General features: G+C 44.3%; 1 protein-coding gene across 2 annotated transcripts in view; it reads right to left on the reverse strand.

Moving 5' to 3' along the window:
- The window catches only part of TGFBR3 (transforming growth factor beta receptor 3), a 194177-nt gene that overhangs the window by 95953 nt on the left and 73114 nt on the right, over positions 1-25110 (reverse strand). For both annotated transcript variants that reach the window (XM_011233549.3, XM_011233548.3), the window contains exon 3: positions 17381-17565. In XM_011233549.3, the coding sequence (XP_011231851.1) occupies positions 17381-17565 (185 nt within the window). The remainder of the gene's footprint in view (positions 1-17380; positions 17566-25110) is intronic.

The following is a 25110-nucleotide window of genomic DNA, read 5'->3' on the forward strand; positions in this document are numbered from 1 at the left end:
TCGCAGGCAGTGGAAGTTACCAGATTATGAGGTAAAGCTAGAGGTTTTCCCCAACCTGTGGCTGGGAGGTTTGGGCACAAACATTTTATCTTTAGAAGTCAATCTAAATTGCCTCTTTCAGTGTTAAAGATGACACCAATTCACGTAGCTCTGAAGACCTGAGTACGGGTTGAACCCATTCTCCCACTATAAACACCAAGAGGCAAGGCGATCAGGCACAAGCTTTCACTGCTGCCAAGGTACTTGCTGTCCTCAACGTATTTCAGACTCCTCAACTCGGCTCTATTTTATTTACCAGCCTCCTCCCCTAGTCATGGAAAATTCTCCCTCTAGCCCTCAGCCAAACCACATCTCTATTTCAAACCTCTCCAAATTCTCACCTCCAAAAAGCATCGCCAGGCTAACACACCTGGACCCAATTACTCCAGCAACAAGCCTCCCCCAGCCCCATATCCTTCCAACATGCCTGATTCGTTAGCGCTTACCTGTTTATCTTGGCCCAGCTGTACTTGATCAAGTCTATTTTGTTAAGTTTTTATCATATGTGTTTAGGGCAATAATACGTTCTATGTCTCTGTGCTTTCTGTTTACAGGTGTTGTTCTTTGCTCTAGTCTGCACATCCAAGCACGAGCTCCACGAGCTCCTGCCTTCCTCGCTCCCACAATGCTTTGCACTGGCACATCGGCTAGGAAGGCTGCTGCTGGTGACAGTCCAGCTGCCTGGGTCTAATTACGTGAGGAGGGGCCTTTGCTCGGGCAAATTGAAATGATTAGTTCCTCTAAACTTCGGTATTTCGTTAAATAAAAGAGGGGAAGATTCTTTGTGTGTGCTCTGTCCTGATAACACAGAACTGTTTAGAAAATCATGAAATTTCTATTATACGAGGCAATAAGATTAAGCAGTGAAACTCAAAAGCCTTTTCCCAAGTATTTTGAGGCCAGATTTGTCCCAGATCCATAAATCCTACTTAATCCAGGTTTTCTTAAAAAAAAAAAAAAAAGGAAAAAAACCACACACATAAGAAGACATCAAATACCCTTAGTTTACATTTTAGTTATTAGGTAGTTCCCACTGGATGCTGAGGGTTTCTTTAAAGATATTTTCTAGTTTAACAATTCGAGAAACACTTTTAATTCTACATTTCAATCAGTATTTTGTACTAAATGCAAGTTAGGCTGTTTTTCAAACTGGAGGAATGGACTAACTATACTTAAAAATGTAACCTTAACTCTCAATGTAGACTTAAAAAAAAAAGAAAGAAACTCAAAATACTGCAGTGAAAGAAGTATTAGTTCTCAATCTTCCCAGCCTCTTTTTATTGACAAATGAGGAAACTGAGACTCATATGGTTTTTCAGATTTGCTCAAGTTTAAACAAAAAAGATTTTGATCTACTACAATTCAATATTTTGTTTCCACACCTTGAAACCTGAATTAGGAAACATTACTTTATGACTGAACCAAACATACCAATATCAATAACCAGATTTTCAATGAAGGCCTCTCTGCAGAGGTTAACAGCTGGGCAGGGACTGGATGAAAGGAGGAGGAAGTGCTCCAGGCAGAGGACGGGAGGCAGGAGTGTGCTCTGTGCCTCTGGAGGACATCAGGGCCAATGAGCACAGTACAGTGAGTGAAGGTGGAAGAGGGTGTGACCACTGTGCTGGGGGCGGGGGATTTTATTCTAAGTATAATGGCAAGCCACTGCAGGGAGCTCAGCTAGTGGGTTTTGTTACTGGACTTAACTTGTAAAAGGATGATTGAGGCTGCTGTGTGGAGAACAGATCTTATTAGTTGATAATGAAAGAAGCTAACACTCACTGAGTGCTTATTAAAGCCCAAGCACTGTTCAAAGCACTTGTCACATTTTAACTATTTTATTGTCACAGTATCTATGAAGCAGATACTATTATTAAAAAACCTGCCTAGAGTCACATAGCTCATAAACAGTGGAGTCAAGCTTCCAGCGTGGGCACTCTAGCTCCAGATCTTGCCCTCTGAAGGGATCTGGGCTAGGAGTTCGCTGCACCTAATAAAGATGTGATGGTGGCTCTACTGTCTACTGAAGGTGGTGGTGGGGTTGGTGGTGGAGGGATGTCAAACAGAGGCAGATTCATAATCTATTTTTATGATAGACTAAACATGATGGATGCGACATCTGAGAAAACATAGGAGGTCACGGATAACGCCAACGCTTTTGGCCTTGGCAACTGAGTGACAGTGTCCTTTACAGAAACGAAAAACACAAGCAGTGAACAACACGGGCACAGGAGAACTACATGGAATTCAAGATAATCTCCCAAGCTAATGAGACACAGGGAGTGTATCAGCAGTTTGTGGCTGCTGTAACAAATTACTAAAAGCTCGATGGATTAAAAACAACAGAAAGTTATTCTCTCATAGCTCTGGAGGCCAGACATCCAAGATCAGTCTGAGCCAAATCAGATTACGGAGCCAAAATCAAGGTGTCGGCAGAGCTGTGCTTCCTCCAGAGGCTCGAGGAGAGCATTCATTCCTGGCCTCTTCCAGGCTCTCACAGCTGTTGTTCGTTCTTGGCTTGTGGCCCTGTAGCTCCCATCGCTGCCTCCACAGTCACATGGCCGTCTCCCCTCTGTCTACATCAAATCTGTCTTACAAGGACACATGTGATTGCATTGAGAGGCCACCCGGATAATCCAGGAGAATCTTCTCACCTCAAAATCCTTCCATTAGCCACATCTGCAAAGATTTGTTCTATAAAACATTCACAGAGTAACATCTTGGGGACATGGGCACATCTTTGGGAACCATTACTTAGCTTATCACAGGTGTGGACAAACAGTTAGCAAAATGTATCCCACCTTTACATGAGAATTTGGTCTTCTGTTAATTCTCTTAACTCTGTAACCCTAGTAATCTAAAACAATATGTCAACGAAAATAAAAGGCAAGTTCCTTACAGTAAAAAATTATCCTTAACTGGAAAATTGTACTAGGATTAGAAAGACTAAAAATACCTGCTAGGAAGAGAGATCTGGGGGCTTCTCTGAGAGCAGTGACTCTTATAAATCGAGCATTTCCTTCATGGGCACCATGGAAACTATTCCTATGAGCATTAGTTGCCTACCAGCTCCTGGGAGGTATAAAGTTTCTAAACCAGGGCAAGATTTACACACACACACCATGTAGATCTCCTGGCATTTGAGCCATCAACTGGAAAGCTCTGGATGGCTGCATGAACTGATGTGTAGCTAGCCACAAGGCATCCAAAAAAGAGGAATGCCATGCTGCCTGATACAAGCTAAGGTCCCTATCCTGTATCCCTTTAAGTTGGCTACGGCCACCTATGCCCTGTGATAGTCTCTTGAGTCTGAATGTTTATTTGAACCCAAGAAGACCCCCTGGGTGTTTGTTACCGCATGTAATACAGGTATCATTTCAGCTTCATTATTTCCATTTCTTTCTCCACCAAACCCTTTAACACAGTTACCAGCAAGGAAAAGGAGCAGAGCCTTTGTTCCATTAGTCGCCTTCTGGTGGTCTCACTATAAGCAGAATGGTTAAAAGGGGGCAAAGAGAAAGGAAAACTTGGAAAATACAAAGTAATAAATCCACAAAAACTGAGCTGACTGCTCCCTCGAGGAGGAGAAGTGAGTAGTACCTTCAGATGAATAGGTCATGCTTCCTGCACTAGGCCTTCAAGAGGCCTCCCCTGCGAGATTAAATACAAAAGTCCCAACCCACATCTCTGCTGGAAATGTGCAAGTGGACTCATTACTCAGAGCCAAGATAAAGGATAAATCTTTATGAGTACCGTAAGTATGAGTCATAAAAAATAGGAAACACATGTAGGACATATACACAGTCATAGGACCGTGCCAGAGAAAGTGTTTAGGAAATGTATATAAAAACACACGGCAAAAACAGGACTAAATATTACCCCTGTACACAGCTCCAAAACACATCAAAAAAACTCACAGCAAGTCAGGGGTCCATATCACTCTGGTCTCTAATAAACAGAGGTCATTTCCCTATTTGAAAATAGGCTGGGCTTTTTTTTCTTTTTTTCCCTTTTTTAATGAAAAGAGGAGGAGAATGGAATCAAGAAAAAGTAACTTGGAGTAGGCTTTGAAAGATTTTATGATTTGGGAAATTTGATCAGCTTCCAACTAAAACACTGGGAATTAGATATTTACAGCATTAAAAGCGAACAAAAAAATCTTTTCAGAGAAAGACTTGTTCACAATGGCAGTATTACCATTTCATTTACATTCTCACTATCTTAACAACCAGCAATGATAAGGGGAGAAAAAAGAGTGGAATCTTCAGCCACTGTGAAAGCAGGAAAAAAAAACACCACCACATGCACTAACATACAAGAACCAATAAAGGGCCAGCATTAAAGTCTCTAAGGGGTGCTGGGCTCCACAAAAAGAACTAATGGTGGGGAACAGGCAGAGTCCTCTGGCTAACAGCAAAAGATACAAATGGGGGGGGGGGCTCAGAATATAAGGGAGAGCAAATGGCCCCCATAAGTGCTCCAGGGCCAGATGACAAAGGCAAAATGCCCAAGCATGACTCATCATTAGAAATTAAACTCTTCAATTGCCTTTGATTTTGAAAGGCCCTCAAATTTGATACTCAAAGTGGCAAGCCAAGGAGACACCCTAAATGCCCATAAATCTCACACCAAAGCATGCATGTGCATGTCCAGATGGACCTTTCGCTGCCTTGGACTTGAGCTTTCTCCTGTATCTTCAGAAACTACTGATTACCAAGGAAAGCACGACCTGCATGTCTTTCTACTTGAGGCTGAGAGGAGTAGGAGAGGAATGAATAAAGAACTGGTTTTAACTTCTTAAGAGTTACATTTACCTAAGACTTCAAGCAAGCCAATGCACTTTAAGTAGCTATTTGGAGGTAAAAATCTCAATACAACTTCCACCTCACAGAATGAGCCAACTGTGGGCCACTAAGATCACTAAAAGACCACCCACCCACCCCACACATGGCTAGTGCTAAGAAATGTCATCTCCCATTTTCTGTCCACCTGCCACTTCTCGGTCCTCTCAGCATTGGCCATAGCTTTTTTTTCCCTCTCTCCCAAGGCACCTGCACATGTGCCCCCATCACTTGCCAAGGGCTCACTTCTTAAGATAATGGATGCTGTTTCACACTTAAATCAGTGCATAGGTATTGAGTATCTACCCTGTGGCAAGCCCAGTGCTAGGCACATAAAACCTACAGCCACATCACCAATTTGCTGTAGCAGATTCAGAAAGAATCCGATGAGCGTACACATATATCAACAAAGAGAAATTAAACTTTCATGCGCACATGTGGCATCTGGGCTCCAGGTAAGAATTAGGTGATTGCAGTGATCCCGGATCCTATGGCTAACTCTCTTTGGCTCACAATCAGACCCAGTAACATCTAATCTAGTCTTTTTATCTTCAGAAGAAGCCAAATCATACCTGCAATGGGCCTCTCTTCCCCCAAAAGATGTCAAAATTCTAGATTCAGCCAACGGACTCTGTAGTTTAGGTGAAAAATGCCATTTAATGTAAAACGGTATTGCAGGATGTCTTGGACTAGAACCTAGACAACACCAGAAGACTGTGGGCAAGGAACCATTCCCAGGAGTCAAAAGCATAGCCAGTTCAACTTAGTTTTAGCACTCTAAATCAGGAGGGCACTCAGAGCAAAATCCTATCAGAATATTTAAAAATGGTGATCAATAAACTTGTAAAAGCCAATTCATTAAAAAAATCTTTTTCAATCCCATTCTGAGGAGGTTAAAAGAGCTATATCTAGTTTCTGGGCATTGATACTTCAGCATTTCAGACAAGGCCAAGGAGCTCAAAGGACTATTTCAATTAACCGCCAGTCTAGCTGAGGTGCACTGGCAGTCTGGAAAGGACAGGACAGAGCATACATTTGCAATGAAGTCAAAGCAGCAGGTCTTCCAAACACGAATTTGGATTCCTGTGTCTTTAAGAACAGACCCTCATAAATGGATTGCTTCTGCTGGACACCATGCTCTAAATAAACAGACTCTTCTGGCCGACACACAACTTCCTGTAGGGTTCTGGTGGGTAAAGCTTGAAAAGGCTGCCAAATCCAATGACCAGCAGCTTTTGAGCTGACTTAGAAAACAAGCTACAAAGACTGGAGTCCAGAGTAAACAAAGGAAAAAGCCACATTAAACAGGGAACAAATTACTATACAGGCAGGGATATTTTAAGTGCTCACTGAGCAAAAAAACAAAATTAAAAAAAAATCATATTATTAGGTATTTAATACAGGGTAGAGTAAAATGCCCTCTCTCAATCGGCGGAATCAAGGTTAATTAATTCCAGCAATACTAAGAACTGGCTAGGAATCATCCTCCTACATCATGAGGACATATCACTCTTAATGGTCTAACTTCAAACCTGGCTCAGATCATACGAGCTACCCAAGGGAGCAGCATGGAGTCAAAAACCATTTATAGCTTTTTACTCAGCTGAGGGCAAGGACTAACTAGTTTACTAGCAGATGACTAAAATCTCTAAGAGTAAAGAAAAATGTAACAAAAACTCAGAAACGGAGTGGGCAAAGACTGACACAGAGCTCTGGACATTTGAGGGTAAACTGCAGGAGTATGAGGCTCAATTGGGAAAAATAAATCAAAGCCTCAAGGCAAAACGAAGAACACCTGCTTAGCTGTAGTGGGTAAGAGGGACCTGAGGACAAACACCAAGTCCACCGATGTAACGCAAATCAAATAAAGGTTTACCGTGGAAAAGGGCAGTAAGTAGCCTGGGGCGCCTGGGTGGCTCCGGCGTTAAGCGTGGGACTCTTGATTTCAGCTCAGGTCAGGATCACAGGGTTGTGGGATCCAGCCCTGTGTCCAGCTCGTTGCTCGGCAGGGAGTCTGCTGGAGACCCTCTCTCTCTCCCTCTGCCCTCCCCCCTCTGTTTCTCTCAATCTCTCTCTAAAATAAATAAATCTTTAAAAAGAAAAGGGGAGTAGCTTAAGAAGACTTAGAGTGACACTTTAAATAACATCCTTAGTCTCATTCAAGAACCCAACACGCATAATGCAAAAGGTCCAAGACTTGGTTCCTGCCCCTAAGGAGTCCACTTACCAGCTGGGTGTGCAAGATTAACACACATGATTCAGCCCCAAATAATATAAGAAAATGCACAATTCCATACTCTGATGAGGTACAGACTCGTGGGGGGAAAAGGAGGAAGAGGAGGGGATTCAGAGCAATCTTTAGAAGAGGAGAGGGAGGAGGGTAAAGGATCACAGAAGCGTTTGACACAGACTGAGTTCAGAGAGAAGTTCAGGTAGAATTAGGGAAAAAAAGGTGTGCGGCAATGGATTCACCTGAAAGGTCACGGGTGAGGTTCGGGGATCTGCACTTAAGCATCTCTAAGGGATTCCGAAGCAGAGGGTTCACATACCACATACAGTCGGAGAGACACGGATCCACAAGGTTAGCCCAAACCCTCGCTCCTGCAGCCTTTCCACTCATCTTCCACTTTTTTTTTTTTTTAGATTTTTATTTATTTATTTGAGAGAGACAGCCAGAGAGAGAGCAGGAGCAGAAGGAGAAGCAAACTCTCCACTAAGCAGGGAGCACGACATGGAGTTCAGTCCCAGGACCCTGGGATCATGACCTGAGCTAAAGGCAGATGCTTAACCGACTGAGCCACCCAGCTGCCCCTCATATTTCACTTTCAAACTCCAGCCCACCCCACCTCCCACTGTACCCATCCTCTAGCCCAGTGGTTGGCAAGCTTTCTCTGTAAATGGCCAGATCATAAATCTTTCAGGCTTTGTCACACTACTCAGCTCTGCCATTGTAGTAAGAAAGCAGCCACAGATGATATATAAAGGAATGGACATGGCTATATTCCAATATTTATTTAATATTTATTTAACCCCCCCCCAAAAAACCAAAAAAACAACATTGTTTACAAAAACAGGCATCCGACTGGTGGATGAATAAGCAAAATATGGTACAGCCATCCGATGGAATACTATTCAAGAATAAAAAGGAATGAAATAACTAACACATGCTACAACATGGGTGAATCTCAAATGCATTCTGTTAACTGAAAGAAGCCAGTCATAAAAGTCACATATACTGTATGATTCCATCTACAGAAAATGTCCAAAGTAGGTCAATCTATCAAGAAATAAAGTCAACTGCTGGTTGTCTAGACCGAGAAGTAGGACCACAGGCAATGGGAGTGACTGCTAGAGGGTACAAAGTTTCTTTTTGGAAAAGTAAACTTTACGATATGTAAATTTTGTACATAAAAAACAGGCACCAGGCAGAATCTGGCCCAAAGGCCATAGTTTTTTACTCCTTGAACTGTACCCCAGCCACACCATGTACATGGACTAACTTTCCTCCACACGTGGTTTCTGCTTTTCCCTCTGTGTATACTGAGGCCTCTCTCTTCCTCTACCCAGAAATTTCTACTTGACTTTCAAGCCCTTTATTAAATGCTCTCTTCTGGAAATCCTCCCCTCACCTGCAGATAGAATTACTGCTCCCTCTGTTGGACTCTTGCAAAATTTTGTTAATTTTAGAACAAACAATGATCACATTATTTGTCACACTGCATTAAATTTGTTTGCCCTTAATCCTCAATAGTGCTGAAGATATAAACATGAGTAAGAATGTAGCAGGATGTCTACCTAGCACACAGTAGGCCCTCAATGTATAACTCACTGAATGCATCTGTAAATGAAAGAATTATGAGGTATTACGTAGAGAAATTGTTTTAAGAAGTGGTCCACAAGCTAGACTGAAACAATCAGTCCCAGGAAACTGGATTAAAACGCTCCAGGGTAAGTGCAGAAGAACACAGAAATTCAAGAGAAATTTCAGAGGAAACGTCAATAAAATTTGGTGACTGCCCAATATAGGGTTTGAAAGGGATGAGTAAATCCAAGATGTTCAGAAGTCCCAAGACAGATGGTAGCAGTGACACTGATGGGGCAGGGAAGTTGGGCTGGTAACCAGCACTGGGGGAAGGAGAAGACTAGCTTATGTTCAGTTTTAGAGGTAATAAAAAGAGCTAGCATTTGATTGTGTACTGTGTGCCAGGCACACAGGGCAGCCCTCCATGCCCTACGGACATCTCTCAATCCTCAGTAAACTCTGTGTAGAGAACTGCTACTATCATCTCCATTTTACAGATGAGGAAAGCGGCTTAAAGAATGAAGTAACTCACCCAGAGACACAAGCTTGGCAAGTGACAGAGATTAATACCACACGGGACCCTACGGACAGCTCCTCCTCCACAGCACATCTCTGGGACCTGGGAGCTTGAGGTAAGACCTGAGAGGTAGGGTTCTGTGGAACCCTGACTGGAGCTCCCCTGCAGAAGCCTGGAGAGGGTGTTGGGAGGCTTTCGCATAGAGGTGACAACCCGAAGGCGGAAAACAGACAAGCTGCCTCAGGGACAAGAGATGGGGAAACAAAGGCCAAAGACGACACTCCAGGCAAGAAACCCCAAGAAGGAACAAAGAGCTGGGAAAGAAACAGAAGAACAGATGGAAAGGTAGAAGGAGAACCAGACTAAGGTATCATCCAGAAGGAGAGGCCAGAAAAGGGAGTACAGAAAAAGGAGCTGAGGAGGAAAAAAGTGGGTAAAGGTGCTACGGGAGAAAGAGCTCTGCCATAGGAACAGGGCCCCTGGGTCCCAGTCCAACACTGGCACCAACCTCTTGTTTAACAGTGAATAAGTCGTCACTTCACTCCCTAGCCCTGGTCTCCTCTGTCAGGTGGTTAAAACTAGATCGCCTCCAGTCCTAGCATCCCATTAATTGGTCAGAAGGGCATCATCAGAGAGCAGCTCAGGAGAAGAGAAGTCAGGCTGCAGGGAGGAAAGAAGGGAGAGGCAGGACACATAGATGTTCACTCATTCAAGAAGCTGGAGAGGCAAGGGTAAGAGAAAGACAATGGTGCGAGAGATGATCAGCGGGGCCAAGTTCACACACGGCCTCTTCACTGTGGAAGAAAGAAAAGTAAAATAATTAACATGCCCATTTTCACAGAAATATTCGGAGAACACAATGGGGAAATGATTTAAGTGACAAACATTTCTGCAGAATATGAGTATTTAAATCAGAGATATTAGCAGTAAATTTATTTTTATTCTCAAACAAAATGTCAACATAACTGATAAGCAATGAAAACAAGAGAGGACAAGTTGGAGATTTGGATACTCTGTGCACACAAGCTGGGCATTTGCCCAGTTAACACATCTGGGTCTCAGACTTGTAGACCTGCTCCTTACTTTGGTCTACTGCCTTTTAAAATGCTCTCCAAAATGTCCTTCAGGCAAAAAGTCACATTTTCAAATGTGGAGGGTGCCCCTGTAAAAACATTTCCTAACAACATTTTTAGGAAATTACAATTTTTTAGATGTCGAGGAGTTACCATGGCAACAACAGTATGGGTCAGGGTTGTAGCCCTAACCTCCATAAAGACAAACACCACACTGGCTGGAAAACGCTGCTGCTGAACAAATTTTAGAAGGGGTCAAGGCAGTCTCTTTTCCAGACTGGGGAAGAGGCAATAATGAGAGGCTTTTTCAACCTGTGACCTCCCAGGCAGCAAAGACAGAACCCGGCATTACCTCATGACAAAATGGCAGAGTCCCACCGGGCTCCATCCCTCTGGTGGGGCAAGGAGCAGTGCTTTCTAAGGGCAATTTTTTACAGCATCTGGACATTACTGTGATAAATGACAGGGTTTAAGCGACGTGGCCAGCCAGCATCTTGGTAGGAATGTCGTAACTTCTTTGCTTAGTTTGTGTCCTCATTTGTCTGCTAAGCCCTCATGTTTACCATTATCACTCTAATTTCTGCTTTCACTTTTTCTAGGATTCCAAAACCGGGTTTTTGGAGAGTTCTTACTTGAGAGTTAGCTGCAGTTTCTGATTAAACACCCTGCCCCAACATGTCAGAAACTATCTTTAGCCCAAGTTCTAAACAGGCCTGCATGGTCCTCTGCTGAGCCAGCAGTCAGGCCTGGCTGCCTTGCTGTCCCCAACCCTGCTCCTCTACCCAGTCCTGGCCTGCCACCTGCATTCTGCCCAGCGGGGTGTCATCGTTTAAACTGCACTGAGTATCTTTGAGCGAAGGGGCAGCTCCCTTCAAATGATGTGATTGGCCTATTTATTTAGGGCCTCCAATCCTATGTGATAGTCAGATTCAGTTGTCTTTCAAGTTAATGAAATAACTTCCACAGCAACACTCAAATGAACTGAGAAATGTGACCCTTGGCATCAGTTTAACTTCTTGATACATCTGCTGTAGGTCTCCAACAAAATGGTCAGCTCAGAGGCAATGTCACCTAAAAGGCTAGAGTGATTTCCAAACAACCTCATTTAAACAAACACCAGAAAGCGTTTATACATGGAAGGTATTTGTTTAGGAACTAAATTTCACCAATATACAGTGTCTGTGTGTGAGCGGTTTACTCTGACACCTGCTAAGCATATACTACACATAAGACCTCTGAAACATTAATAGCCTTGAGTTTATTTGGGCTAGCATAAGAAAGTCACTCACGAAAAACTGCAGAGGGAAAAATGCCCCAGACAGAGAAGGAATGTAGCTAGTGTGCTACTGGTTCAGGGTTCACAGGATACTTTTACTCTCACATAGGTAGTCTCCAAAAAAAGCCAGTCTTATCAGTTCCTTCAGCGGTGATGAGTAAAGTTAAGACAACAGCCCATTCCCCCAACCCCGGCACTGTGCTGTCTATATTTTAATAAGTAAGAGGGAAGAGAGAAGTTGACCACCTCCTAATATTGCGGAAACAGAGGGAAGACTGTGTATAGATAGTTAAGTAGGCAGGTAGTAGCAATCTCCAAAATGTTTAATCTCTGAACTTCCAGCTACCTCCAAGTAAGCAAAAAAGATGTTAATTCAGATGTCAAAGCCCACATACTAAAGCTCCCGTGTTTCATTCAGAGGAGGAAGAGTCCCTTAATGTGTTCATTCTCCCTTATCACATGGTTCAAGCAAGTCTGGTTACAACAAGTCAACGATTGCAAGCAGAGAACAGGTGGGTTACTTTTGTGAAGGCAGCTGAAAGCCTCATGGGGGTAGAGAGGGGAGGAAATAATCGACTATGAAGGACAGACGGGAGGTGGCATTCAGTGTGGCCATTAGCAGCCACGGAGAGTACAAGGGCTCCTCCGCTCCCTGCATACTGTAATTACTAACACTTGATGTGATAATCTTCTAAACGAGAAAGGAAAAAAGACAACAAGAGACCAACTTCAATACTGGCCCCAAAGCCACAAGGGAGGGAATGAAAAAGGACTGGGAGCACTGGAATGAGCTGTCACAAGCCTATGCAGGAAACCCAAAGCCTCTGCGAGATCAGCTGGCTCACCTAACAAGACTGGTTAGCCGGTTTCAGCGCCTGGAACAAGGCAAGAGCTAATGGTAGAAGGGAAGCGGACTGGAAGAGCAGGGACAGCTTGCACCCGGCATCCACTGCCTCCCAAAGCTTCCCTCCTTTGCTGGGGGACAACGAGGACTGGCAGAGATAATACAACGGCCAGTGAGGTGGCCAGCCCCCAGCAGGCCGCATCACCGCCACTGCTGCTGTTCCTGTAACCTAGTGGGTAAGGGAATTATTACGAGGCAAGCAGAACAGCGAGCATTTCAGATAGATGTGTTTACTTCCTCCTCTTTCTCCCAATTGTGGTCTTTCCTGCCCTCAAAAGAAGCAGGAAAGGAACAACTTTATGCCACAGTCCTCGAGTAGGTACAAAGTAAAAGTGACTTGGAGCCACATGTGTGATTAACCACACATCCCATTCGGCCCTGCCTGCCAAGAAGCGTGGATCCAAATTTCATAGTCAGTCATACCAACCAACCACATTAACCCATACAGCTAACAACTACGCTTTTCTTTTTTCTTTGTCCTCCTTCTGCATTTCTGCTTCTACTGTTGAGATGTCTTGTTATAAGCCCATCCCAAATCCTTGCTTTGGAATGAGGCAGAGAATAAGCAAATACGCGGAAGTTAGGAAGGGTTCTGAACTTTCTGAGAAAGTTATTAAACCTGGTCCCTTTCCCATGACAATGGAGCCTTCCAGTTCTTTCCTCCATACAGCCAGTTACTGGCACACCCTTTAACAGTTGCTGCTTTAACGTCAGGACAAATCCATAAATTTAAACATCATGTCCTTTATACACATAGGTAATGCTAACGAGGGGGTTACCCTCAGCAGCTTTTCATAGTAAACAGGCAATTAGATAAGTCGGAAATAGGAAAGACACATCACCACATAAAAGCAGGTCGCAGTAAGAATTAGGTAGGAAACAAAACTGTTGCCATTCCAGCAACTAATGAAAGTATGCTACCGTAAACAAGCCGCTGGTGGTGCTATAACCCCTCTCAGGAATCAGGAAACACCCTGTGGGCCCAAACTTTGATGGGGGGGGGAGGTGAGGGGTGCATTTTACTTTGAAGTCAAAGAGCAAGAGGAGCTAGTTTTTATAGGATGAAAATGAGGACACCAGTGCCCGCTTATTCCAAAAGACAAAACTGATCTCTCCGGGCTGTTTACTGTCTTCTGCCCTTCTCTGTCGCCAGAGAGTCTTTTTCAAGTTTCCTGTTCACTTCCAGGCCTGTTGTTTCCAAAACCAATGATTACAAATGAGAGGTGTGGTCTCAGATGAAAAATACAATTATAGTCTCCGTGCTGTCCTGAGGAGAACCCAGCAGGGAGGCCGATGGCCAAACAGTGCTGTGCTCCAGAAGGCTTTGTATACGTTACCCTAACAGGCGAGTTTCTGATACAAATTCTCTGCTGGCCTATAAAATTGTTTATCTAACTTAAGTGCAACTGTCTCCCCAAATCTTGTCAACCTCCTGCGTTTATGACTTCCAGGGGTAGGATCTGTCACCTCCTCCACACAGGAAAAGCAGCAGCCTCTCCTCAGCTGGAGAACCTTAAGACTCCTGGGAGGTAGGAATTCAGTACAATGTTAGAGAAGGGCTGATTTACAATAGATCTTCCTGCTGGTCCTGCACCAGTAACAAGCTGGGGGAAAGAGGGCTGATTAGTAACTCCCTCCCAGCTAAGGAGGATGTGGCAAAAAACAACTACCTTGGTCATCAGAGTCAAAGTCTACACCTGGGAGCCGATACGGCATTCTTTTTGCTAAATTATAAGCAATGACCTCATTTCATTTTGAAAAATATTTGCCTTTAATATTCAGTAGAGACATACAGAAAGGCTACCTCTGGTCCTCCCACTATCACCCCCAAAACAGATCAGCTGTGATTTTTAGCACAGACCACACGTAACAGCATATCTATAAAAACCAAGTTATCCACTGAGAACAACAGAAAAAAGTAGGTGACTTTAGGTTGGAAGAGGAAGCAATCTTGGTTTAAAAAAAAAAAGTGAATACAGTCAAGGTAAACTTCATTAGCTAATTAGAATATTAGCAGGTTGAATTATTGCTTTTTAAACAGCTTTATGGAGATAAAATTCACATACCATAAAATCCAGCCATTTAAAATGCAATCCAGTGGTTTTTAGTATATTCACATTTATCAATGGTGTGTAGTATATATTCATATTCAATGGGGGAACCATCACCACAATATAATTTTAGAACGTTTCTGCCCCTCCCAAAGAGACCCTGTACTCATTAGCAGTCAACCCCCACTTCTCTCTTTTGCCCTTCAGCCCTAAGCAACCACTAACTCACTTTCTATCTTTATAAATCTGTCTATTCTGGACATTTCATACAAACGGATTCATATAATATGTGGTCTTTTGCATCTGTCTTCTTTCACTGAGCATCACGTCTTCGACGTTCCTCCACACAGCAGCACTTGTCGGTACTTCGGGCATTCTTATTGCTAAGTAACATTGCATTGTGTGAACAGACCACATCTTATTTACCCATTCATCAGCAGATGGACATTCAGGTTGTTTCCACTTTTTAACTAATATGAGTAACACTGCCATGAGCATCTGTGGACAAGTTTTTGTGCAGACATATGTTATCACTTCCCTTGGGTATATACTTAGAGAAATTGAATTGTTGAGTCACGGAGTTCAAATGATTTCATTTTTTATTTTATTTTTTTAAAGATTTTATTTATGTACTTGACAGAGAGACAGTGAGAGAGGGAACACAAGCAGGGGGAATGGGAGAAGGAGAAGCAGGCTTCCGGCTGAGCAGGGAGCCTGATGCGGGGCTCGATCCCAGGACTCCAGGATCATGACCTGAGCCGAAGGCAGACGCTTAACGACTAAGCCTCCCAGGCGTCCCCCAAATGATTTTCAAAACTGTCTGCACGGCTGCACAGTCATACAGGAAGAAGGTGAGAGAGATTTAGTATTTCTCCCCCCCCCCCATTTTACCATCCATAAACAATCTCTCTTTGCTTCTCTTTTCATTCTTTCATGGCCCAACTGCTTGTGTTGTCCTCTACACTCACTCTCTATACATAAGATAGTCCAAGGTCTACTATATGAGAGCAGCTCAGAGCCAGATGGAATTTCTGAAGATCAGGTATCCCAACATCTTGTTTTCCAACGGAACTGAACCACAAACATCTAATTCTTAGAAAGTCCCCCAAAGAAGGAAAGAAGTCAATTTCCCTCAGGTGCCCAGTCTCGGAAATGTCTTCAAATCACTAACCCCAAATCATACCTAGACTATATGAATACTGAAGAAAGAAGAAGAATAGGTTTTTAAGCAAATTTTAGAGACTATCCCCTCTAGGCCCTATCTCTTTACTCCCTCACGGAACGTACTATGTCCCCAGATGCCAGCTAGTTTGCTGTATCCTCAGTACTGCCGAGAACGTTTTAATCTCACACCGAAATGCAAGTGTGGGAGAACTCTGTGGTCATTCCTAGAGGTATTTTTCTTTTGCTTCAACAGTCTTATTTGAATCTATTTTCACAGTCAACAACAGTAATGCACAATTTAACAGCCAGAATCTCTGCTGTTGCTGCGTCTGTAATAGCGTGAACTTTTCTTTTCCTTCTTAGTTCCTCTGAGGGAACACATATAAAATGAGTAATTACTGCTGCTGCGGAATTGCTGGAGTCAGCAACGCTTCATAGGAACTGCATTTCCTCCTCCTCCTCTCCCTCCCACCACAAAGTCTCCCCCATAAGTTAAGAATTAAAGACACATTACCAGGATAAAGAAATCTGCCCTGAAAGAGGCGTTGCAGCAACCGTGGCAAGCAACCAAAAGTATGAACAATAATTTCCAATGTAGCTGAAAAGGTCAGACGATTTGTCTTTGAAATGAGCCAACTCTGCACACTTTCACGAGATTAAAATCAGTTTGCTTTTCCTTCTGGACCCCTCACCTCTCCTATTCCTACCCCCCCCCAAAAAAGGCAGAGTGGTTAAGACACATAAACAGTTCTGGAAATTAACTTCCCTGACCAGAAGAAAACTCAAAGATAAAATTCCATTCTGCGTTCGTTTTCCTATGCTTCGCTGTGATCGGGATTTATTGTGGTTTCTCTCTCCCTGGAGAGATAATACCAGATTGATAACACTTCTGACACACAGAAGCTTAAAAACAGAAAGAATGACAACTGCGTGTAACCGTAAAAGAAGTATGGTGACCGTTACCCACAATCTAGGTCACTTCTGAGCCACAGGAAAGAGGAGGCCATTTTTCTCTTCAGGTGATGAACTTGTGCAAGTGAGTTATTTCTGCACCTGTCACCTGTAAAATGAGGATAGTAACAGGACTTCGTGGGGTAAGTGTGTGAGTGCTTCAAGGAGTGCTGAGGACAGGGGAAGTACCATGGCACTATGAGCTTGGCTCACCACCATCAGCACCACCTAGACCACCGCTATCTTCAAGAACCTGCCTAGATGACACAAGGAGCTAACCCTTTTCAGGCGAGTACAGAGTACTGCCATCTTTACTTGAATGTTCCCATTTCCACTAACTCATCCCGCAGGAGCAACAGGTTCATAAGACAAAGCAAAGAAAGAAGAAAGACAGGTCACAGGAGAGGATGAGAAAGACACTTTACAATTACAGAAAAACGGCACCTTATTTTGTTTTTTCACAGCCATGCTTCAAAGATGAAATTCTTAAGAACATTCTTTCCAACAGGGGAAGCCAGGAAAGTTACGAAGCTGAAAAATCTCTCTAAAAAGAAGTCCTAGAGTTGCCCAGTCCAGAGAGCAATCTGTTATTTGAAATCCTTCTCTTGAGTGTACATTATGTCCTCCTCCCCACTTATATTCATACGTGACCATCCTTGTTTAACCCAGATTTGGGGGGTGGGGCAGGGAAGGACTCTTTGTTCAGAGAACTGTCTTTACAAGCTCAGGGACAGTCAGCAGAAAGCCAGCACCTGCACCTACCTCTCTCTGGGGCTGGCCGAGCCCAGGGTCGGCAGCACGGAGGTTCAGGACGTGCACCTCCTGCGGCAGCCCTATTGTGCCCCTGCTGGCACACCCCGACAAGACGGTGAAGCTCTCCATTAAGGCCTGGACCGGATGGGAGGCATTGACGGGCGACAACTCACACTGGGTACTGGGCTCTGGACCTGCAGAGGGAATCACAAACACAAACCCCTCAGAAACAGCAAAGAATTGTGCTACGGTTAAATTAATTATTCTAAACGATCAAGCCACTGCCAATCCACCAGAGGAACATTTCCAGGTAAGTTGTTTCCAGAACTCAATGGCAAAAAAGCTTAGCTATTCTAAAACCCCAATCTCTAAATTCCTTTTAGATGATTTTGATGTGTATTGGATTATTTAAATTCCCTTTTAGACACAAAAGTCACGAATGTATTCCTCCGAATGGAGGAAACCTCCCGTTTGACATCTGTGTTCAATTCTTCCTTCCTGTCTTAGAAGAAAACCAGAAATAAATGGAATAAATTGCCTTAGAGCCCAATGATAGTATGCATAAGTAATATTAAACAACTAAAATTGCACCAAAAAAGTATAAGATACAGTCCCTAACCTTTAAGCACTGCCGCCTTTCTTAGAGCAAAACAAATTAAAGAACAATACAAAACAAGATATAACGAGCAGGGGCAATTGGGGCCAGAGCTGTATAGCAAAGTTTGGGGCAGAGATCAGAAAAAAAAACCCTCCCAAGAAAGGGAGAAGCATATGAATAGAGCCTCAAACAGAAAAGAACCCTGGTCACACTTGGCTCCCGCTTCCTCATTCTCCCTTTCTCTAATAATCAGAACTTAAATTCTAACATCCATTCCTGCCCATCTCTACCTCCTGTGGTCCTCACTGCCTCTGCCTCTAGACAACTGCAGATCTTCCTAAAAGGAGACTTTGGTGTCCAGCTCTCCAAGCCACCTTCCATGCAAGCAACATCCATGTCACCCAGGGTGCTCAATGTGATGGTGACTCCCAATGGGAACGCCTGCCCCTCCCATCTCTGCCAGCATGTCCTGTCCCTTAAGGACTGGTGGACTGTGAATAAAGCCCAAGCTCCCCAACCAGGCACACAAGGCCTTTCTTGACCAGTCCCTTCCTCTCTCTCCAGCCTCACCCCACCCTATTCCAGCAAGCCCAAGTGGCTTCTCCAAAGATACCATGATGAGTCTTAACTCCACGTCTTTATTCAAGTGTTTCCTTTGCCCAAATTCCTCTTCCACTCTAACTATGCCCCACAACAAACACCCTAAGCCAAGAGAGGTACTCTTCCACCGTCCTCACATAATATCCCTGCCCATCTCTGCAATTCCTACACTGTAACCACCAATGTATGTACATCTGTCTCTGCTAGTCCAATGTGACCTCCCAGACAGTGGGTTACTCATCTTTGTATCCTCAGCACCCATCACAGCACCTGGCATGTAGGAGATGCTCAACAAATATTTGTGAAATCAATCACTGAGCTTTAAAATAAATTGTCCCCTCCCTAACTGGTGATTAGGGCACCATTCTGGGGACTTGGATTTGGCTATAGGGAGCTACAGGGAAGAGAGACTGCTACAACGATGGGAGGTACAACCCCACTTGGGCCTCACTGCACACTGGCTGCATTGATAGAGAGGGACATCCAAGAAGAAGGAGGAACCACAACACGCCTCTGCAAGCTTGGTGATGTCTCCCTTTGCTACCTGGGGAGACTGGGACTTGAACATACAACGTCTACTAAACCACAGCCTTCTAAGTGGAACCCAAAGAAAGACCTGAACGCACTCCAGTTGGTTCTTCCTGGCTTCTACATATTAAAAGTACTCTCCAGGATTACAGCCCCAGCGTAAAATGCAAATTCAGAAATGCAGTTCAGAACTGGCAATCCTGCACCCCCACTGCTAGACTATAAGCAGACACCCTGCCTGGTGTGCCAAGTCTATTTCAGAACTCATGGAAATTATCGAGGCTGATAAAAGTTATCTGGTCTGAAATGAAGTATGTACCTTCTCAAATAATCACTGCCGCTCTCTGTATTGCTGTACTGTGCCCAGCTGCTTTCCGAGAAACAGAGGTGGTGAAGGAAGATGTCACAGTGGCAGAAGGCAGGAGGTGCTGGACATATGATTCCCTGAAGTCCCCGTGTAGGGCAAACAGTATGAGCAGGTGCTCCCCTACCGTTTCCCCTCCGGCCCTCCCCAACCGCAGTGGGATGCCTGGTGTGTTTCACACCCCAGAGCTCCAGAGTCTCCTGCTCCTACTCAACTTTGGGGACACACTCCACCCTGGGGACCTGGTTTCACAGCTTCCTGCCATGAATTTGCCATTGTCACAAATAAAAATGCTTTTCGGGGGGGGGATGGGTGAAATAGATGATGGGGATTAAGGAGAGCACTTGTCATGAGCGCCTGGTGATGTATGGAAGTGCTGAATCACTATACAGTACACCTGAAACTAATATTACACTGTATGTTAACTAACTGGAATTTAATAAAATTTAAAAGGGGGCACCTGGCTGGCTCAGTCAGTAGAACATCTGACTCTTGACCTTGGGGTCCTGAGTTTGGGTTTTGTTTTGTTTTTTTTTTTAAGATTTTTATTTATTTATTTGAGAGAGAGAGAGAGAGAGCAAGCACAAGAGAGAGCATGAGAGGGGCAGAGAGAAAAGGAGAAGCAGACAGGGAGCCTGACTCAGCTTGACCCCAGAATCCTGGGATCATGAGCTCAGCCAAAGGCAGACACTTAACTGACTGAACCACCCAGGTGCCCCTAGGGTCATGAGTTTGAGCCCCATATTGGGTGTTGAGACTATACAAAAAAATTTAAAACAAAAAAAACTTTTCAGCTCCATTTTTGTATGCATGTGCAAAGCTCCAACTGGCTTGTGGTTTCATCCAGAACACAACCGCAATCTGCCCGACTCGCCACCTCCTTGCAACGCCACCATCACCCATCAGGATCTTCCTTAAATCACCACACTGCTCATCTCCACACTGGGGTTAGAGCAAAAACTCACTGACAACAAATCAGAGGATAAGGTCTTTCCCAAAGTGGGAGGGAATCAGAGAGGGGACACCCCAGTACTGAGAACTAGCAACCCTCACCTTAGAATCTATGGTTTCTGTCCTGCCAGAGTCCAGGGCAGGGCAAACCCCACTTAATGGGCTGCAGTTCCAGCCATGTGCTGTACAAGTCAGCCCAAAGTCAAAGAAAAAAGGAAGCAATGCACAGGGCATACTCTGATCGTGACTGGAAAACTGCACTTTACAGAGACCCACTGGGGTCAAAGTTTAAACACACTCCATATAGTGTATCTCCAACCATCACACACACCAGAGTAGTAGTTTTTGAGGTTTCTTAGTGAATTTTTTGCCACAAAATTAAAAAAAAAAGCTACAAAATATGATTAAGCTATCCTTAAAGCCAAAAAAGCAAGAAAGAAAAGAAATGGGGGTGCCTGGGTAGCGCAGTCGTTGAGCGTCTGCCTTTGGCTCAGGGCGTGATCCCGGCGTTCCAGGATCGAGTCCCACATCGGGCTCCTCCATTGGGAGCCTGCTTCTTCCTCTCCCACTCCCCCTGCTGTGTTCCCTCTCTCGCTGGCTGTCTCTGTGTCACATAAATAAATAAAATCTTTAAAAAAAAAGAAAAGAAAAGAAAAGAAATGAGGAATTATCCACCCTTATCCTTCAAGGGTATATAAGAAATGGTGCCTTCAACAATTTAACACACAATGCCAGTCTAGTGTAGTAAAAAATTAAAATAAATTGCTATTTATTACGTGCTCACTATAGGCTAGGCAGTGCTAGGTCCTATACAACCTCGGACAGCATTATAAGGAAGTGGTATTACTCCTAGTTTCAAGAAAAGGAAAGTAAGTTCAAGACACTTAACTTGAATAAGTGCTTTCAGGTTGCCCAGTCACCCAAGGACTGAGACACACCCACCTCTGGGGCTCACTTCTCTGTATGGTGAAATTTTCATAAAAACATATGGACATTTAAGGAAGAAAGTATACCAATTCTCTACAATCTCTCTTAGAAGACAGAAGCAGAGGGAATACTTCCTAACTCATTGTATGAGGTCAGCATTACCCTAATACCAAAACCAGACAAAGATATTGCAAGAAAAGTAAACTATAGACCAGTATCTCTCATGAACACAGATGCAAAAATCCTCAACAAAATATTAGCAAACAGAATCCAACAATGTACACCACAACCAAGTAGGATCTATCCCAGATACATAACATCAGAAAACCAACTGATGTAATCCCTCTCACCAACCGGCTAAAGAAGAAAAATCAGAGGAAAAAAGTCACACGATCATATCAACAGACGCAAAAAAAGCATTTGACAAAATCTAACAGTCATTCATGATAAAAACTCTAAGCAAACTAAGAACAGATAGGAACTTCCTCAACTGGATAAAGAACATGTAAAAAAAATAAATAACAACCCTATAGCTAACATCATACTTAATGGTGAGAAACTAGAAGCTTTTTCATCAACATCAGGAATAAGGCAAGGACGTCCCCTCTCACCACTTCTTTTCAACACTGTACGGGAAGTCCTAGCTGATGTCTGCAGCTAGGTATGGCCATGTGACCAAATTCTGGTTAGTAAGCTATAACCAGAGGTGATACATGCAATTTCTGGGAGGTTTCTATGAAGGGAAGGAGCTGTGTTCTTCTGCCCTTTCCTCCTTCCTGTTGGCTGGAATACAGATGTGCTGGGTAGGGCCAGAGCAGCCATCTTGGGCCATAAAATGGAAACATGCTGACTGGGGCAAAGCAGTGAGACAGAAGTTGCCTGGGTCCTTGATGAACACAGAGCCACAGGATCAGCTCTGGATAGCTTCTTTTTATATGGAACACGTGTAACTTTTATTCAAGCCAATGTTGTTTTGGGTTTTCTGACATTTGCAGCTTAATCTACCTTTATTTTACTTCATCAAAAATGCCAACCGTCTTCCCACCAGAAACTGCGCATACAAGGTGTCCTCCAGGAAGACTTCCCCACCATTCCTGCTGTGCCTTCCCCTGCCCTGCTGTGGCAACTCCCTACTCATTCTTCAGATCTGTCAAGAAAGCTTCTCTTATTTCTCTTACATGAGACATACACTTCATAATACTCTCATGGTACTCTTCATTTCTCTTCATTGCACTTCATGGGGTTATACTTACATAATTATTTGTTTAATGTCTACATACACCCAAAGACTGCAAATACCACAGAAGAATGGAACCCTATCATTCTGTTTATTGCCGTATCCCTCATCCCAGCATAATGTCGAGCACCCAGTATACACTCAAATATTAATGAGGGAAGGGGCGGGGAGCAAAGGGAAAGAACCACGAGATGCTCCATGCTCAAAGGATTTCATACAAATAGGAGACTCTATCCCAGAGTTCTTCCTTTTACTCTTTACCCAGTAGCCCAAAGTTCAATCTTGTATTAAAGGGGGGGAATCAATCATGAGATGAGGGAGGTGGCATTTTTGGTTGCTAAGAATCAAGTCCCAGGCGGGGCTTCCCCACCCTCAAATGTCACAGTAGGGCAGGAACCACAAACTTGTTTTTGTCCTCGCCTCCCAAACACTCTGCTGGCAAGGCCCTTCCCTCCAGGTGGCACAACACTTCCCTCTGCCATTAGCAAGGCCCCAGCCTCCTGCCACCTCCAGGTTAAGCACAGGCCTTGTTGACCCCCTCCTGAAGCCACAGCCTATCTCTACGTACTGGCCTCCCGGCCCCCCCACTGGCCTCACAGTGGCTTCAAATGCAGGCTGCTCACACGATGCCAGCGCCACATCCAATGAACAAAGCCTCCACCTGGGAAGAGGGTGACCCACCCCCAGGCTCCACCACAATCCTAAGCTAGCAAGGCAGCCACCACAGGGCCCAGATGCAGGCCTCAGAGCCGCAAAGGCTTGGAAACCAGGAAAACATGTTCCGAAACCCTGTCTGACTCATCTGCTCACTTCTGTGGTGAACTGTGAGCTCTGGAGCTGCTCATGTAGGTTCTCACTGACAGCCTCAGAAGGCTGGGAGTTTCTTTTGTGGCCACCACTGGAAACCCACAGCCCTCCCTTCCCTGAGCAATCCCTTCCCCACAGTCAAGAGGCCAGCAAGCAGCTCTGTGAGGACGCTAATCAGCATAGCAAAGCTACCCGACCACAGGAAGGATCAACCAGGGCACAAATGATATGGAAAGGAGCGCTGGCCAAAGGCAACAATGCCATAAAGACACACACTCCTGTTCACCTTGCACCATTTTTTACAACTAAAAGGCATTTTACAAAAAAAAAAAAAAAAAGGCATTTTACAGATACTTTATCTGAAGCCTCACAGAAACTCTGTAACGTGGATAGAACAGATATTATTTCCACTATAAGTAAAATGTTTGCAGCCTCAGAGCTGGGTGCCCATTTCGATAAAGTGCTTCTCAACAGTAACACACTTACAGGTTCACCTCCAGAGACAGTTCTCACGGTAGCCTCCCCATCTGGATATTTCTGTTTATTCTAAGCATCTAGCACATGCCCTGTCCAGGATTCTTTGGGGGTAATTCCCAAAGTCTAACTTTCCCTTGGCTGGAAAGCGTGAGCTGAGTTTATCCTTCTCCGCTGGCTACGCACGCAATTCGATCTCCCCCAAATCCTGCTGGGCGTTGTGTTTTGTTTGAGTGTCCTCTTTCCTACCCTGATGTCAGACTCTGTTTCTCCTTCTCCGTATACTCTCCTCAGCCACCAGGACCGACCCATGGCCCCAGTTCGCCCGCAAAAAAAAAGGCATTTTAAAAAAAAAAAAAAAAAAAGGCATTTTACAGATACTTTATCTGAAGCCTCACAGAAACTCTGTAACGTGGATAGAACAGATATTATTTCCACTATAAGTAAAATGTTTGCAGCCTCAGAGCTGGGTGCCCATTTCGATAAAGTGCTTCTCAACAGTAACACACTTACAGGTTCACCTCCAGAGACAGTTCTCACGGTAGCCTCCCCATCTGGATATTTCTGTTTATTCTAAGCATCTAGCACATGCCCTGTCCAGGATTCTTTGGGGGTAATTCCCAAAGTCTAACTTTCCCTTGGCTGGAAAGCGTGAGCTGAGTTTATCCTTCTCCGCTGGCTACGCACGCAATTCGATCTCCCCCAAATCCTGCTGGGCGTTGTGTTTTGTTTGAGTGTCCTCTTTCCTACCCTGATGTCAGACTCTGTTTCTCCTTCTCCGTATACTCTCCTCAGCCACCAGGACCGACCCATGGCCCCAGTTCGCCCGCAAGACACTATCTGTATTGACTAAAAACACTGACTGACCTGAAGACAGCACAGATTCAGGTCAACCGTGTGGTGAGGAAACTCTCCAGGTGGCCCAGACCAAGTGGCCTCCTTCACAAAGCAGGGCCCTCTGTTTAGCAGCTGGGCCACCTGGGGCAACACCGTGGAGCATCTGGTGACACCCTAGCCTGCCACCTCCTGTGAGAAGCCAGGGTTTAATTCTTCATGCACCTTCTCTGGGCCACACACTGTGCACATATTGTTTCTAATCCTCATAACACTGCTGTAAAGACAGTGTTAAAGACCCGATTTTAAAGTAGTGGAAACTGGGACTCCTAGAGACTAAGTAACTTGCCAAAGGTCACCACCAGTAGGGGGCAGGGTGGGATTCGAAGCAGGTCTAAGCACCCCCCCAACCCCCCCCA

This window comes from Ailuropoda melanoleuca, chromosome 2 (genome assembly GCF_002007445.2).
Source record: "Ailuropoda melanoleuca isolate Jingjing chromosome 2, ASM200744v2, whole genome shotgun sequence".
NCBI classification, from domain to species: Eukaryota; Metazoa; Chordata; class Mammalia; order Carnivora; family Ursidae; genus Ailuropoda; species Ailuropoda melanoleuca.